This window comes from Lathyrus oleraceus, chromosome 3 (genome assembly GCF_024323335.1).
Source record: "Lathyrus oleraceus cultivar Zhongwan6 chromosome 3, CAAS_Psat_ZW6_1.0, whole genome shotgun sequence".
Taxonomy (NCBI): Eukaryota; Viridiplantae; Streptophyta; class Magnoliopsida; order Fabales; family Fabaceae; genus Lathyrus; species Lathyrus oleraceus.
Window position 1 is genome coordinate 22,597,794 of NC_066581.1, and position 14,735 is coordinate 22,612,528.

The following is a 14,735-nucleotide window of genomic DNA, read 5'->3' on the forward strand; positions in this document are numbered from 1 at the left end:
GACAAGTGCCTGGGGTATACCGAACCGAGCGAGGATATTGCGTTTGAAGAACCGGAGAATGTTCTGCGCGGTTATTTTAGCCAGTGCCTCCGCCTCGATCCATTTGGTGAAGTAATCCACCCCGACGATGAGGTATTTATTCTGATATGATCCGGTGACGAAGGGTCCGAGGATGTCCATGCCCCACCACGCGAAGGGCCATGGGGAAGACAGTGATTTGAGGTCGTTCGGGGGTGCGAGGTGCATGTCGGCATGTCGTTGGCATTTGTCACATCTTTTGACGTGCTCTTTCGAATCGTTTTGCATAGTCGGCCAGTAGTAGCCTGCTCGAAGGGCTTTTCGTGCGAGCGATCGTCCGCCGAGGTGTTGAGCGTTAATTCCCCGGTGTATCTCTCCAAGTATGTCGGGGACTTTCTCTTCCTCGACGCATTTGAGTAGTGGGATGGAGAATCCTCTCCGGTAGAGTTTGCCTTCGAGGAGTACGTACGAGCATGCGCGTCGTTTGACAGTGGTCGCCTCTTTCGGGTCAGCCGGGAGTTCGTCTCGTGTGAGGTAATTGTAGATGGGTGTCATCCAACAGTGGGCATCTCCAATAGCGTTGACCTCGAGTGGAGGCGGTAGTTTGTCGATGCTGGGCCGAGGGAGAATTTCTTGGATTACTGATTTATTCCCACCCTTTTTCCTCGTGCTGGCTAGTTTCGAGAGAACGTCTGCCCGTGTGTTGTGCTCGCGGGGTATGTGTTGAACTTCCCATTTTTCAAATCTATCAAGTTTTTCTTTGACGAGGGACAAGTACTCGAGGAGGTTGTCGTTCTTGGTTCGGTATTCTCCTCGCACTTGTGAGGCCACGAGCTGGGAGTCGGTGGATATTTTTACCTCTTTTGCTCCCAGGTCCTCGGCTAACCTCAGGCCTGCGAGGAAGGCTTCGTATTCGGCTTGGTTGTTTGATGTTGGGAACGCTAGCGCTAATGATACCTCTATCAGGATCCCTTCTTCATTTTCGAGGATGATCCCGGCCCCGCTGCCTGAAGTGCTAGAGGCGCCATCGACGAAGATCGTCCATTTGTGGGCGCTTTCTGCTGGAGTCGGGCAGTGGGTCATCTCCGCGACGAAGTCGGCCAGTGCCTGAGCTTTCAAGGCTTTCCTACTTTCGTATTGTATGTCGAATTCGGAGAGTTCTAGTGACCACTTGAGCATCCTCCCGGCCATATCCGGGCGCCCGAGCAGCTGTTTGATTGGCTGGTCGGTCCTCACCTTTATCGTGTGTGCGAGGAAGTAATATCATAGTCTCCTCGCTGTGTTGATGAGGGCCAGGGCGACCTTTTCGATTTGCTGATATCGGAGCTCGGGACCTTGGAGTGCTTTACTCGTAAAATAGATGGGCTTTTGCCCTTCGTCGGTTTCTCTTATTAGAACGGCGCTGACGGCCTCGGTTGCCACGGATAGGTATAAGTATAGGGTTTCCTTTTCTGATGGCCGTGATAAGACCGGGGGTTGGGACAGGACCTTCTTTAGATGGAGTAGCGCTTGCTCGCATTCATCGGTCCAGTCGAAGGTAGCCTCTTTGCGAAGGAGTCTGAAGAATGGCAATGCGTGCTGGGCGGACTTGGCGATGAAACGGGAGAGTGAGGCGAGCACTCCATTGAGTGACTGGATCGATTTTTTGGTTTTCGGGGTCGGAAACTCCGAGAATGCCCGGCATTTGTCGGGGTTGGCCTCGATCCCTCTTTCGGTGAGGTAGAAGCCGAGGAACTTGCCTGCCCGGACTCCGAACGTGCATTTTTCGGGGTTGAACCTCATTTTACACTGTCTCGCCTGCTCGAATACCTTCGCAAGGTGTCGAGCATGGGTTATCTCCTCGTGTGATTTGACGATCATGTCGTCCATGTACACTTCGAGCATGTCCCCTATTTCGTCCTTGAAGACTTTGTTCATCATGCGTTGGTATGTAGCGCCAGCGTTCTTGAGCCCGAACGGCATCACGTTGTAATAGTAATTGCCCGTTGGGGTCATGAACGCTGTGTGTTTCTTGTCTGTGGGCGACATAGGGATCTGGTTGTATCCACTATATGCGTCCGTGAAGGACAAGAGTTTAAAACCTGCAGAGTTGTCAACGAGCAAGTCTATATTAGGGAGGGGGAAAGCATCTTTCGGGCAAGCCCTATTAAGATCAGTATAATCAACACACATACGCCATTTTCCATTATTTTTCTTAACGAGGACTACATTAGAGAGCCAGGTTGTGTACTGGGCTTCAGAAATAAAATTTGCCTCTAAGAGGTCTTTTACAGCTCGCTCGGCAGCCTCTGCCTTTTCGGGCGATTGCTTGCGTCTACGCTGTGCTATGGGCTTGACTGCCCGGTCTAAAGCTAGCTTATGACACGCGATCTCGGGGTCCAGCCCGGGCATTTCTGCGGCATTCCACGCGAAGAGGTCGGAATTCTCTTTGAGGCATGCTACTAGCTCTTCTCTTGTTTCCTCGGGTAGTCCCTTACCTATCTTCACCGTCCTTTCCGGATCGTCCCCAAGAGGAATGAGTTCGAACTCCCCGTCGGGGATTGGTCGGACCGGGTGTTCGAGAGAGCGTTCCTTGGGGAACCTCCCCTCTTCGGTCTCGTCCAGCCCGATGCGACAGTCGAGGTCGATGGCGTTGACTCCTCGGGCAGGATCCTCGGTCTTGAGTTTTTTATTGTTGCAGTTGCTCTTCGTGCTGACTACGGCCTGTCCTTTTACTGCGGCGTCGTAGCATCGCCGGGCTGCTTCGATGTCACCATGGATGGTGACCACACGTCCCAATTTGGTGTAGTATTTCATCTTCAGGTGGACGGTGGATGGGACCGCGGTGAGTTCGGCCAGTGTCGGGCGTCCAAAGATGCAATTGTAGAGAGACGGACAGTCTACGACCAGGAATTGGATTTTGACTTCCCTGGCCGTTTCTTGTTCGCCGAAGGTGACGAGGAGCTCAACATATCCCCACGGTCTGGTTGTTGCTCCGTTGAATCCTTGGAGATCTGATCCGACGTAGGGGGCTAAGTTGGTCTTGTCTAGCTTCAGAGTCTCGAAGAGGTGGACGTACATGATATCCACTGAGCTGCCTTGGTCGACCAGGATGCGTCGTACGTCGAATTGGGCCATCTTTGCCCTTATCAATAGTGGGATGCCCGAGTTCGGGGATCCGCCCGGGAGTTCCTCCAGGAAGAAGGATATTGGGTTGGATTTTCCCCGGTATTTTGTCAATGTCGCTTTCTGCTCGGGGGCAGTCAGTAGGAGTTCGTCGAACTTACGTTTGACGGAGAGGGCCGCGGATTCCCCGTTAGTTCCTCCTCCTGATATCACCAGTGTGGTAGGGAAGTTTTCCCAGGGGCTGAGTGCAGTGATCTTGCCCTCGGGCAATGGTTCGGGGAGGAAGAAATCTTCCGGTCGTGACACGCAGAGGGCCACTTGATAGGGAGAGTTGTCAGGGGGTGTGTCTTCCCGGGGTCTCTTCTTCTCCGGCTCGTCGTGTCTGGGAGCTTCGTTCTTCCTCGTATACTGCTTCAGGTGCCCCTCTTGGATTAAAATTTCTATCGCATCCTTCAGGTGGACGCAGTCTTCGGTCACGTGCCCGTGACTTCTGTGGAACCGGCAGTACTTTGATTTGTCGGTGTGGGGCTTTGGTGCCGACGGTTTTGGGAACCTGACCCTGCCCTGCTTAAATTCGGAGTTGATACATTCTGCGAGGATGCGCTCTCGAGGAGCTGTCAGTAAGGTGTACTCGCTATATCTGCCCGCAGGGCCTCTTCCTTCCCGGGGCTCGCGAGGTCTTTCTTCTCTTCGTTTGTCTCCGTTGCGACGGGAAATGCTCGTGTCCTCGCGTTTTGAGTGCTCGGTCTCCCCAGCGTTACGTCCGCTGCTGGCATTGTGTGCCACCTGCTTTTCCTCGTATCTGATGTAGGCCTGGGCTTTATGCAGGAGCTCGTTTAAGGTGCGGGGAGGCTCGATCCCTACGGCTCTGCTAAGTTCACTGCCGGGCAAGAGACCTCTCTCGAGGAGATACTTCTTCATGTGCTCGGTGGTATCTACCTCGACAGCTTCCTGGTTGAATCGCTCGATGTATGAGCGCAGTGTTTCATTCTTCTTCTGCACTATGGCTTCAAGGGTCGCCTCAGTCTTGGGGTGACGACGGGAAGCTGTAAAGTGCCTGGTGAACATGGACCTCATGACTCTCCATGACGTAATGGACTCAGGGGCCAAGCTTTTGTACCAAGCCATGGCCCCTTTCCTGAGGGTCGTTGAGAACAGTCGGCATTTGAGGTGCCCGGTTATATCATTGCGGTAGTCGAGCATCGCGTTGACGTTGTCGACGTGATCGTCGGGATCTGTAGTCCCGTCGTACACAGCTAGATTTGGTGGTTTCTCCATGCCTTTGGGGAGCGGGGCTTCCATTATTGCCCGAGATAGGGGGCAATGCAAATCTTCCTCGTCGCTCCTTAAGGGAGACAGTTCGTTGTTGTCGGGGCCGTGTCCGCGCCTTGGTGATGTTCCCGCTCGACCACCGTCACGACGGGCGCGTGCCCTGCTGACGTGGGGTTCTGGAGAGCGACGTCCTCGCTTCTTCGTTGGCTCCGAACGTTGTTGTATCCTACTCACCGGCTGGGGCCGGGCCTCTTGTCGTTCGGCTTCGAGGGCCATGATTCGTTCGTGCTGCTGGTGGAGCATAGAACCGGCCTGATTGAGGGCATTCACCATGGCAATCATTACGGCGTCTCCTTCAACGGGAACGGGAATGGGATGGAATGTCTCTGCCCCTAAATTGTGGGCGTGAGAGGCATCCCCGTTGTTTTGGGGCTCTGGAGACGGGGTGGATGGATGACCGTCCCGAGCGTCCGTTTCATGGGATGGCGGGCCGTCGTCCATATTGTAGTTGACGAGGGGACGGCCGTGATCGCTATGTTGTTCTCCGGCCATGTTGGAAGGACAGAAATAAATGAGCTTTTGATCCTCGTTTGATGAAGATGGGGATAGCTATTTCCCACAGACGGCGCCACTGATCTCACCTGATCAGGAGGGCCTTCCAAGGTCTTGGTGAATGGGCCGGAGAATGAAATGAGAGGGGGGTGTACCTGCAAGGTGCTCCAATGCTTAAGTCAGAAAAGGTACAGAATGAGGTTATCAGAGTGTGAGTTAGAATACCTGCCCCTTTGCCATGAAAGGGGTATTTATATTGAGCCCCCAGCGCTGGGCCAAGGCTCCTAATGGGCTGGATTAGCTAGGCCCAAGGAGGAGCTGCCAGGGGACGCGTAAGAAGCGTCAAGACCTAGACCAAGGTCTGCCCCCTGGTCCGACTGCCCCTATCCCTAAGGAGACAATATAGGGGAGTTGGGTGACGTGGTGAGTGAGATGCCGTTATGGCTCTGCCCGACACAACTTAGGTGTCCGCGGCGTGGGTTGACGATGAGTGGATGAAGATCGTATGGGGAGGACCCGCTCGTTGTCCGACACGTATTTAAGGGGCCGGGGAGACGTTCTTCGGGCGGACGGTCGTTCACCTGACGTGTCCTCGTGGTCGTTTGGACATGGTCGTTTGGACGTGGGCTTGGCGAGCATTGGGCCGTGCCGTGCCAAGTGTCATGGCCCAGTCCAGAACAGTAGCTTAACAAATCCCAGTCGAACGCTAGCCAAAGATCAGAGGATGTGTGGAATCAGGACTTAGTAAAATTTCCAAGATTTGGGTTGGTTATTTGGTCAGTTAAATGATTCAGATATGGATAAGACCAAGTGGTTGTTCAGAAACACGTGGAATTCCGTCGAAGATGATATTTGTATGGGGATGACATATGGCGCAGTGTGTCTAGTCGACCATTGTGAGTAGTTATTTTACACTAGTATATAAGTAGACTTTTCTTATGTGATAGGGGTCCGCAATCGTACTTAAAATCCTGTAAACTCAAAGTATTTGCGTACTGAGAAACGAGTGAGGAAATATGTACGTATGCATTCCATATTTATGAACTCAAAGCATTTTACATTCAAGTTATTATTGCATTCAAGTTATCTTCTTTAAATCTTTGCATTTCGATTACAACCATTTATTCACAAAGCTTTTACATTCTTATTTCGTTTAAGTTCAGATCAGTATCTTTCAAATAATACATTTCGATCTCGACAACATCATGTTTCAAAAACCACAATTCACACAAATATGTTCCATAATATTTTTGAGTTTGATCATTTACGTATTAATAGAAACTTGTTTTGTTTATAAAATTCACCAGTAAATTAATTATCACACCTGGTGGGACCCTTTTTGTGTGAAGTTTCAGGTATCATTTCACAAACTATCATTTTTATTAATTCTTCATTTCATTAACTTCACATTTGTGAGTGTGCACGAGATTGAGGAGTAGTAGGATAACTAAGAGAGAAATTAGGAAACCTACAAGGCAATACATCATAACAATGGTTATTCCTAGAAACAACAATGGAGAACAACCCTCGAATAGCACCGGGGAAGACACAGTTACTACAACGTCGACTGAGCCAATCCCTTTTTCTAGAACGACGACCATACCGTTGATGATGGTTACGCCATCAACTGTACAAGAAGGGAACATTTTTCCCCTTCAATAGCCCAGAGTCACCCAGTGACTCCTAGACCAATTATGGCGACAAAATATAGGCCTGTTGCCACAGGCTTTACAATGCCCATGATGAGGTGTGGCCAACCTTAAAGAATGCCAACATCAGTGATGGCAAGCTTGTATACTAATCCTACAAATTTTATAGATAATTTTGCGAATACATATTCGCCAATATTGGCATCTGGGCCAGTCATAGGTAACCACAGTCAAACCATCCTACCTCAGATGGGAATAAGATTTGGTTCCCAGGCAATGCCAACATTTACATCGAATTTTGTAATGGCAATGCAACAAAAGATGGATGAGAGTAACCATGATATGGTCAATACTGTAAGAACAAAATTAGTTCTACAATAGAATTCCAGGATTTTGATGATAACAAAGGATGAAACCAAAAATGGCACCCTAACGAAAATTTTCTAAGTGTGCAGGACTCTGAACAACAACAAAGGATTCTGATCATTTTATCAGATACAAACTTTGACCAAATACAAAGTACTATAAGATCAGAAGCATCTGAGGAAGAAGTGCGCCCAAGAAGTTCTGAATTTGAGCAAAGCAAGACAGTAGAAAGAACCAGAAGCTCTAAACATCCATCGGTCTTAGTTCTGATGATCTAGAAGACTGGTACTCTGAGAAGCTCTGATGTAACTTCAACATAATCTCCTTCTGACGTATGACTCTGAGACATCAAAAACTCTGATGAAGATTCACCAGATCCAGAAAGAGTAACGAAAATAAATTCTCATTATGGAAATGAAGTATTTTTGGAAAGAAGTTATTCAGGGAGACAAATTGGTTATGGCAAGAAACACAAAAGTAATGACATTGAATGCTCATCAAAGACCAATATTCGGTCATCACTCCAACGGTCCTTCTCACTACTATATAAAGGACAACCTACCTCATTGAGAGACACAACAATGCACAGAAAAATCCTTTACATTCTCTCTTAGTTTTTCACGAGCTGCTGCTCATACGTGAAAACTCTTGCTTAAATATTCTACTGTAATACTTGCTTACTCTTAGAAGCACTCTCTATTACAAATTTATTTTGCTAAATTGCTTTTGTTCCTCAAGTGACTCTGCGTAGTCTGTATACTTGAGAGGACTAAGAGATCATTCTCTTAGACTTTTGGTTGTATTAATCTTTCAAGATTAGTGGATTAAGTCCTTTTTGAAGGCGAAATCACCTTGGCCGGGTGGACTGGAGTAGCTTTGTGTTATAAGCGAACCAGTATAAAATTCTGTGTGTTCTTACTTTTGAAAAAGCTTTTAATTTCTAAAACAATTAAAACCCCCCTTTCTTGTTTTTCTCACCTTTAGTTGGTATCAGAGCTTCGGCTCTGTTATTGATTTTCTAATCAAACACTTAACAGTGTAGAGAGATCCAGAACGAGAAAAACTATGGCCAACACCAATGAAAGAGATAGTTACAACGCTAAGCCTCCAGTCTTTGATGGAGAGAAATTCGATTACTGGAAAGATAGAATTGAAAGTTTCTTTCTGGACTACGACGCTGATCTCTGGGACATTGTCACAGTCTGATACACACCTCTTGCAACAGATGTTGGAGTTACTATTCCCAAAAGAAAAATAACACCTTGCACACCAGCAGGGTTTGCTTACATGCCTCTAGAAGATGAATTTTACTCTTTTAGGGTCCACCTAACCCATGGCTTTACATGGGATAGATAAATAATAGGCGAGCGGACTTATAATATAATTCGGCCAACTAGCTAAGGCGACGAATTTGATGATGATGTTTGAATTTGATGCATTGAAGCAAATATCGGCTTACATGGCCAAAAAAAATTATAAGCGGCCTTAGATGCTAAAATACCATACACAGTTGTTGACGCCAATGAGATAGAAGTGTTTGATGTGAGTCAAAGGATAAGCATTGGACTGACACTAGTCGAGGAGTCGTAGTCAGCATGTCCAGAAAATGATGGTTAGGATACTAGAGGTTAGATTGCATCTATGATGATAAGCCTTTGGGTTTTGAAAAAGATCACGTTGTGTCTACCACAAAGATGCAACCTTAGGACCCACTTGAAGAAATTGATTTGGGCGATGGAAAAACCAAAAGGACGACTTACATCAGTGCTAACATCGATCCAAAATTGAGGTTATAGGTAATTAATGTACTTCATGAGCTTAAAGATTACTTTTCTTGGGATTATAACAAAATGTTAGGTTTGAGCAGGGAATTGGTGGAGTTAAAACTACCAATAAGATTGGGAAAAAAGTCGGTCAAGAAGATGCGTAGGCGCTTTGCACCATAGGTTATGTTCAAAATAAAGGAGGAGACCGAAAGACTCATGAGAAGCAAATCCATAAGAATAACAAGGTATATCAAATGGATTGCGAATATCGTTCCAGTATTTTCCAGGAAAAATGTACATGCTAAAATTAATTTTTGATATGATGTAATGACATCCAACATCATGGATTTAAGGGTTCAACATATTCTGGATAATCTGTATATAATCCTGGGTTCAAAGGTCTGACGTATCCATGATAGCTGAGGCATGTAAGGTCTTGGTTTTCTGCAAAAAGCCCATATCTTCTCACAAGTAGGTTCTAAGGCTTTATGAAGGTTTTTAGAGTCATGGGTCCTTGGATGAGAGTAACGTTATTGTTGGAAAATAAATTGCGGGCCAATGATACCCTCAAGGAGATATACTCTAAGTGAGGTCACCTTCGACTTCAAAAGCCACATGTTTACTAAAGGTCCCTAAAGTCAGAAATCCCTCCCTAAAAGTATTATCGTCATTGCAAAGTAACTTACAAGCCAACAATAGTTAATAAGGAACCTACTCTAAGTGGGGTCTTCGCACCAACCCATCAAGACAACTACGTCTGATAAGTCAGTATTACACAACTACCATTCTATCTCAGGTGTTCTCTTCAAGCCTGGGTAGTTGGCTCGTCATTCCATAGTATCAGAAACCCATCCCACAATAGAGAATACAATAGTTATATCCAGGATATAATATGTTTAGAGAAATAGAGAATGTGATAAATGAAATAATGATAAAATAAGTAAAACAGTAAAGATAAACACCCAAACAAATAAGGAAACAGATATAACTAGGCTTGACTTGCTTATGGACTTCCTAACAAAGTCGTCAATTGTCGCCCTGTGAAAAATACCCGAGTGTATCACACGCTCGAAGAAACAACATAGTCGCCACGGAACTTTATTTATTCCTGAAGGAAAGGGAAAATATTGATAAAACCCAGGAGAAGAGAAACAAGGTAAGGAAGTTGGTTATGCAAGGGGAAGGTATTAGCACCCCTCACATCCATTGTATTCAAATGGAACCATTTTGATTGTTTTCTGCACAGATAGGTGTTATTATCTAAAGATTACTCGCAAAAGGGAAAAAAGGCTTAATAGTTAATGTGCTCGCTGAGGATTGGGGCCCTCGTGCCTATGTATCCTCATAGTGCAATGAGGAAATCATAGCTCTATAGTTCGCGGAACCAATGATAGGAATTGAAAAAGAAAGTGATAGAAGTGGTGTTTAAACCAAACAAGAGGTAAAAATGTTTAGATCAAAAGGACAATAAAAGTGGTGTTTCAACCAAGAATCGATGATTAACCAATGCAGGAACTGTAGGGTTTGTTAACCAAGAAGTAGTGATTACCCATGAATGAGGGAAAATGGTATTTTAACCGAGAATCAGTTCTTAACCAAAGAAAAAGTGTATGGTATTTTAATCGAGAATCGATGATTAACCAAAGAAAAGGGTATGCTACCCAAACAAAGGTGTTTAGTTCAGAAATGAGTATTTTAACCATAAGAAGGTTATTAACCCAAGGGGAAAGAGAGTATGGTATTTTAACCAAGAATCAACGAAGTGGTGATTAACCAAAAGTAAGTGAACATGATATTTTAACCGAGAATCAATGTTTAATCAAAAGAAAGGGTATGTGAACCAAGAAGTAGTGATTGACCCAAAGAGAAAGGGTATGTTAACTAAGGAGTGATGATTAAACCAAAGAGAGAATGTGGTATTTTAACCGAGAATCAATGTTTAACCAAAAGAAAGGGTATGTTAACCAAGAAGTTGTGATTAGCCCAAAGAGAAAGGGTATGTTAACCAAGGAGTGGTGATTAACCCAAAAAGAGAATGGTATTTTAATCGAGAATTGGTGATTAACCAAAAGAAAGGTTATGTTAACTAAGGAGTGGTAATTAACCCAAAGAAAGAGAATATGGTATTTTAACCGAGAATCAGTGTTTAACCAAAAGAAAGAGTATGTTAACCAAGAAGTGGTTATTAACCCAAAGAGAAAGTATTGTGAAGTGTCGATTGTTGAAGTGTTAAAGGTTTGAATGTTTCCCTAAGGAGGAAAATGTACTTGATTGGTTATGATTGATTTTAAGTGGGAGACAAGTATCAGACCACAAGCTAAGTACAGTCGACAATCAGAATGCTTGGGAGCTGAGAGGACAAGTGCATCATAACCTTTATTTTTCATCCCAAAAGTTTTGTTTATGAAGTTTATGAGGTAAGTTATTTATTGGTACTTAGAGGGAGACAAACATCTAACCACGGGCTAAGTACAATCGACAATCGAAATACTTGGGAGCTGAAAGGAAAATTCATCTCAACCTCTCTTTTTCGCCATAAGAGGACCGAATTAAAATCGTTTATTGTTAAATGTTTTTGAACGGAAGACAAGTATTGGGCCACAAGCTAAGTATAGTCGACAACCCAAGTACTTAATAAATGGTGTGTACAAGCATGTACGCCTCATTCTTTTTCATCCGATTTATTGTAAAAATAATTTGAAAATAACTTGATGTTGGATCATGTGTTTGAGATTGAATAACACAAAAATGTGTGAATTAAATGGAAGAGGTACTTGACGTTGGATCAAGCATGTGCATTTCATTCAATTGAATTTGATTTGTAAAAACATTTAATGTTGGATCAAGTTTATTTTTATTCTTTCGGAAAAGGTTCTTTTTAGTTCACTTTTGATTATTTTCTAAGTTAATGGACTAGTGAGGAAAACGATAAAATGGAAAGTAATAAAATTGTTACACTTTCATAGGAGTGGGGTACATTTTGCCTAAATGTGGGATAATCACACACCATGCAAAAATTTAACCATGCACATAAGAATCATTCAAGTGCACCAAAGTAAACCATTTAAGCATACAATCAAGAGTAAAGGATAAGGAAATAAATTTTAATGAGTTCTGGTTGAAAATAAAGAGAAAAACTCTAAATTCAATTCAATTAAAATCTAAAGTAGAAATCAGTCCTAATTAAACTAACCACTTTTATGTGCATTTCTTATGAGTTAACATGGCATTGACATGAAATTAATGAATAATTAAAAAAATTCCTACGATTAAATCCAATTAAATTCTACAAGAGAAAATTTTCTAATTAACCATGATATATGAATTTGCTATGAATTAACATGAATTAAAATATGCATGATCATGAATTGAAAACATAGCAAAAATTGGCAAAAAGAAAGATAAAAATAAGAAATAAAATGAAAGCAATTAAATCTGCAGGGGGTGCATGAAACAGGGAGTGTGCAATCTGGAAATAGAGGCCTTGGGCCTAACAGCAAAGGCCCGACCACAAGGTATTGGTATTGGGTTCAACACATGGTGCACCAAGCAAAACAGGGGTGTGGAAAGTAAAACAATGGGCTTAATGACCTAAGCCCAACTGAATTTGGCAAGGGAGATAAAAAAAAACCAGCAAAGTGAATCCTCATCTCTACACATCATGTTCCAATTTATGTCAAAAAACAACCACCATCGGAGCTCCGGCTCCACCACACCGGAGGCTAAGGAGTTGTCCGGAATCAAGAAATAGCACCACTATTCTACTTCTCTCAATCTCCTCTATCATAATCTCTCATCAATTCTTTTCAATGGTTAATCAATTCTGAAAATTGAGGAGCTAAAGCTATGAACCCTAAGCATAAAAATTGAAATTAAATGGAGATGGAGGAGAATCAAGCCACTAAACCTAGAGCTATTTTGAGATACTCATTGAAACTTCATCTTGAAGCTTCAATATAGTAGAGCTTGACCTCACTCACTCTCTCTCTCTCTCTCTCTCTCTCTCTCTCTCTCTCTCTTGAATCCACGGTTCAGACTCACTATTTGTAGAATTTTCAGAATAATTAAGAAGAAGTAGAAGAGAAGAACGAATATGAGGAAGGATTTTCAAGAGGAAGAAGATTGCATACCTGATTTCGGTGCTTTGTGTCTTCTTTGGAAAGTCTTCATTTTATTCTTCATTGTTTCACCATGTAGAAGTTACCGGTATGTAGTATAAGGTTAGGGGAATCAAATCCCTAACCCCGAGGGCTTTGATTCCAAGAGATCGTGATTGAATTTCATATTTTAGCTTCTAGGGTTCTTGCACTGTTCATTTTGATTCGAGTGTGGGAGAAGGAATTAGGGAATTTTGTTATGATATTCGGATTCAGTGTAGAAAATTGGTTTAGATGACATGTTTAATTGAGGTTTTAGAGGTGCCTCCGACACGGTGGAGGGGGGACGAGGTTGAAGGAGAAACGCGTTCAAAATATTCTTGCTCTAAGTTTTCTTGTTTTAGCACGTGAATCACATGGTATTGTGTGTGTTGACTCATTAATTCATTTTTGCACATGCTAAATCTCATTCGTAATGCCATTTCCATTTCCATTGCAATGCCTATTTCATACTGGGCTCTGTGTGTTTGGGTTTGTGCCATTTTACTGTTGATGTTATCCATCTTTTACTCACACACCCCTGACTATATGTTTTAATGTGAGTGGACCTTTCACTTTGGGCCAAGCGCATGACCATTGTTTGCACCCCATTTATGCAATTTTGGCCTCCCTATTTTGGTCCATTTTATTTGTTTTCTTTCCATGAATTTATTGCCATATTTTCACTATTTTTTCCATTATTTTCCCATTTATTTTGGCATATATTTTCTCCATGAAAATCTTGATATATTTTTTCCATTAGAAATTTTGGGTGAGTTTTTAATTCATTTTGATGTGGTGATTGATCATGAGTTTAATCTCCTTGTAAATTGCCATGATAGATCCATGTTGAACATATTTTAATTAGGTTTAAAATGTGATTTGAGTTCATAATCCATGTTGATTTCCCTTTGCCAATTTGATTGATTCATGCGTGCCATGTTTAGATGATTTTTTATCATTAGATTTAATATCCATTTGAATTATTCATTAGATTGATTATCTTGTAAATTGAAAATGTCATTTCAATTTGTGTGACGTATGCCTTGTGTATGTCATTTCTTTCACCATGATCATGTGATTCATCTTTGATATTTGTCGATATTGATTCATTTCCATGTGAATTGATAAATGTCATTAAACATGTTTACCTTTGATGCATTGTTATCATTTGCTTTAATCCATTTTAACTCCACTTTCTTGTGTGATTACCATGACCATGTGACTTCAAGTTCAATCCAAGTTATATTCTTATTATCATCATTTCTCATCATTTGCCTTGTATTGTTTGAGGACATCATGCCACTTGATTGTTTTAGGCATGGTACTTGAATTGTAACTTGTATGGTTTCCATTCCATTTCCTTGTATTATTTGGTATCATCCCCCCATTATGGGTCACATGTCCCTCTTCCCATGAAAGTGTAATAGCTTATGTCTATCTTTCCTTTATTTCTTTCAATGCATGCTAACTAAAAAAGATAAAGTCAAATGATAAAAATAAAGTTTTCAAAAGACAAAAAGCACACTTGATCCAACGTTAAGTGTTTTCCAAATCAAACTCACTTCAAAGTAACGCGAGTGCTTGATCCAACGTCAAGTATCTCACCATCATTGTCCATTATCTTATAGCATCTCTTCTCAATCTATCTTTATCTCCATTCTTCACACACTTTTTCACAATAAATTCCAAATACTTAATCCAATATCAAGTGCATTTTCAAAATCTTTTCTCAATAAACTGGAATGCAAAACTGGGGTGTACGTACTTATACACAACAATCAAGTACTTAGGTTGTCAGTCGTACCTAGCTTATGGCCCGTTGCTTGACTTTTATTCAAAATACCTAACAATAAAACGAGTTCAATCTG

At 42.8% G+C, this 14,735-nt stretch overlaps 1 protein-coding gene across 1 annotated transcript; it reads right to left on the bottom strand.

The window, feature by feature from the left end:
* Nucleotides 1–1,281: 1,281 nt before the first annotated feature.
* LOC127129447 (uncharacterized) lies at nt 1,282–4,947 on the bottom strand. The gene has a single exon (XM_051058631.1). It carries the CDS (start codon nt 4,945–4,947, stop codon nt 1,282–1,284), a length of 3,666 nt encoding a protein of 1,221 aa, XP_050914588.1.
* Nucleotides 4,948–14,735: the final 9,788 nt, after the last annotated feature.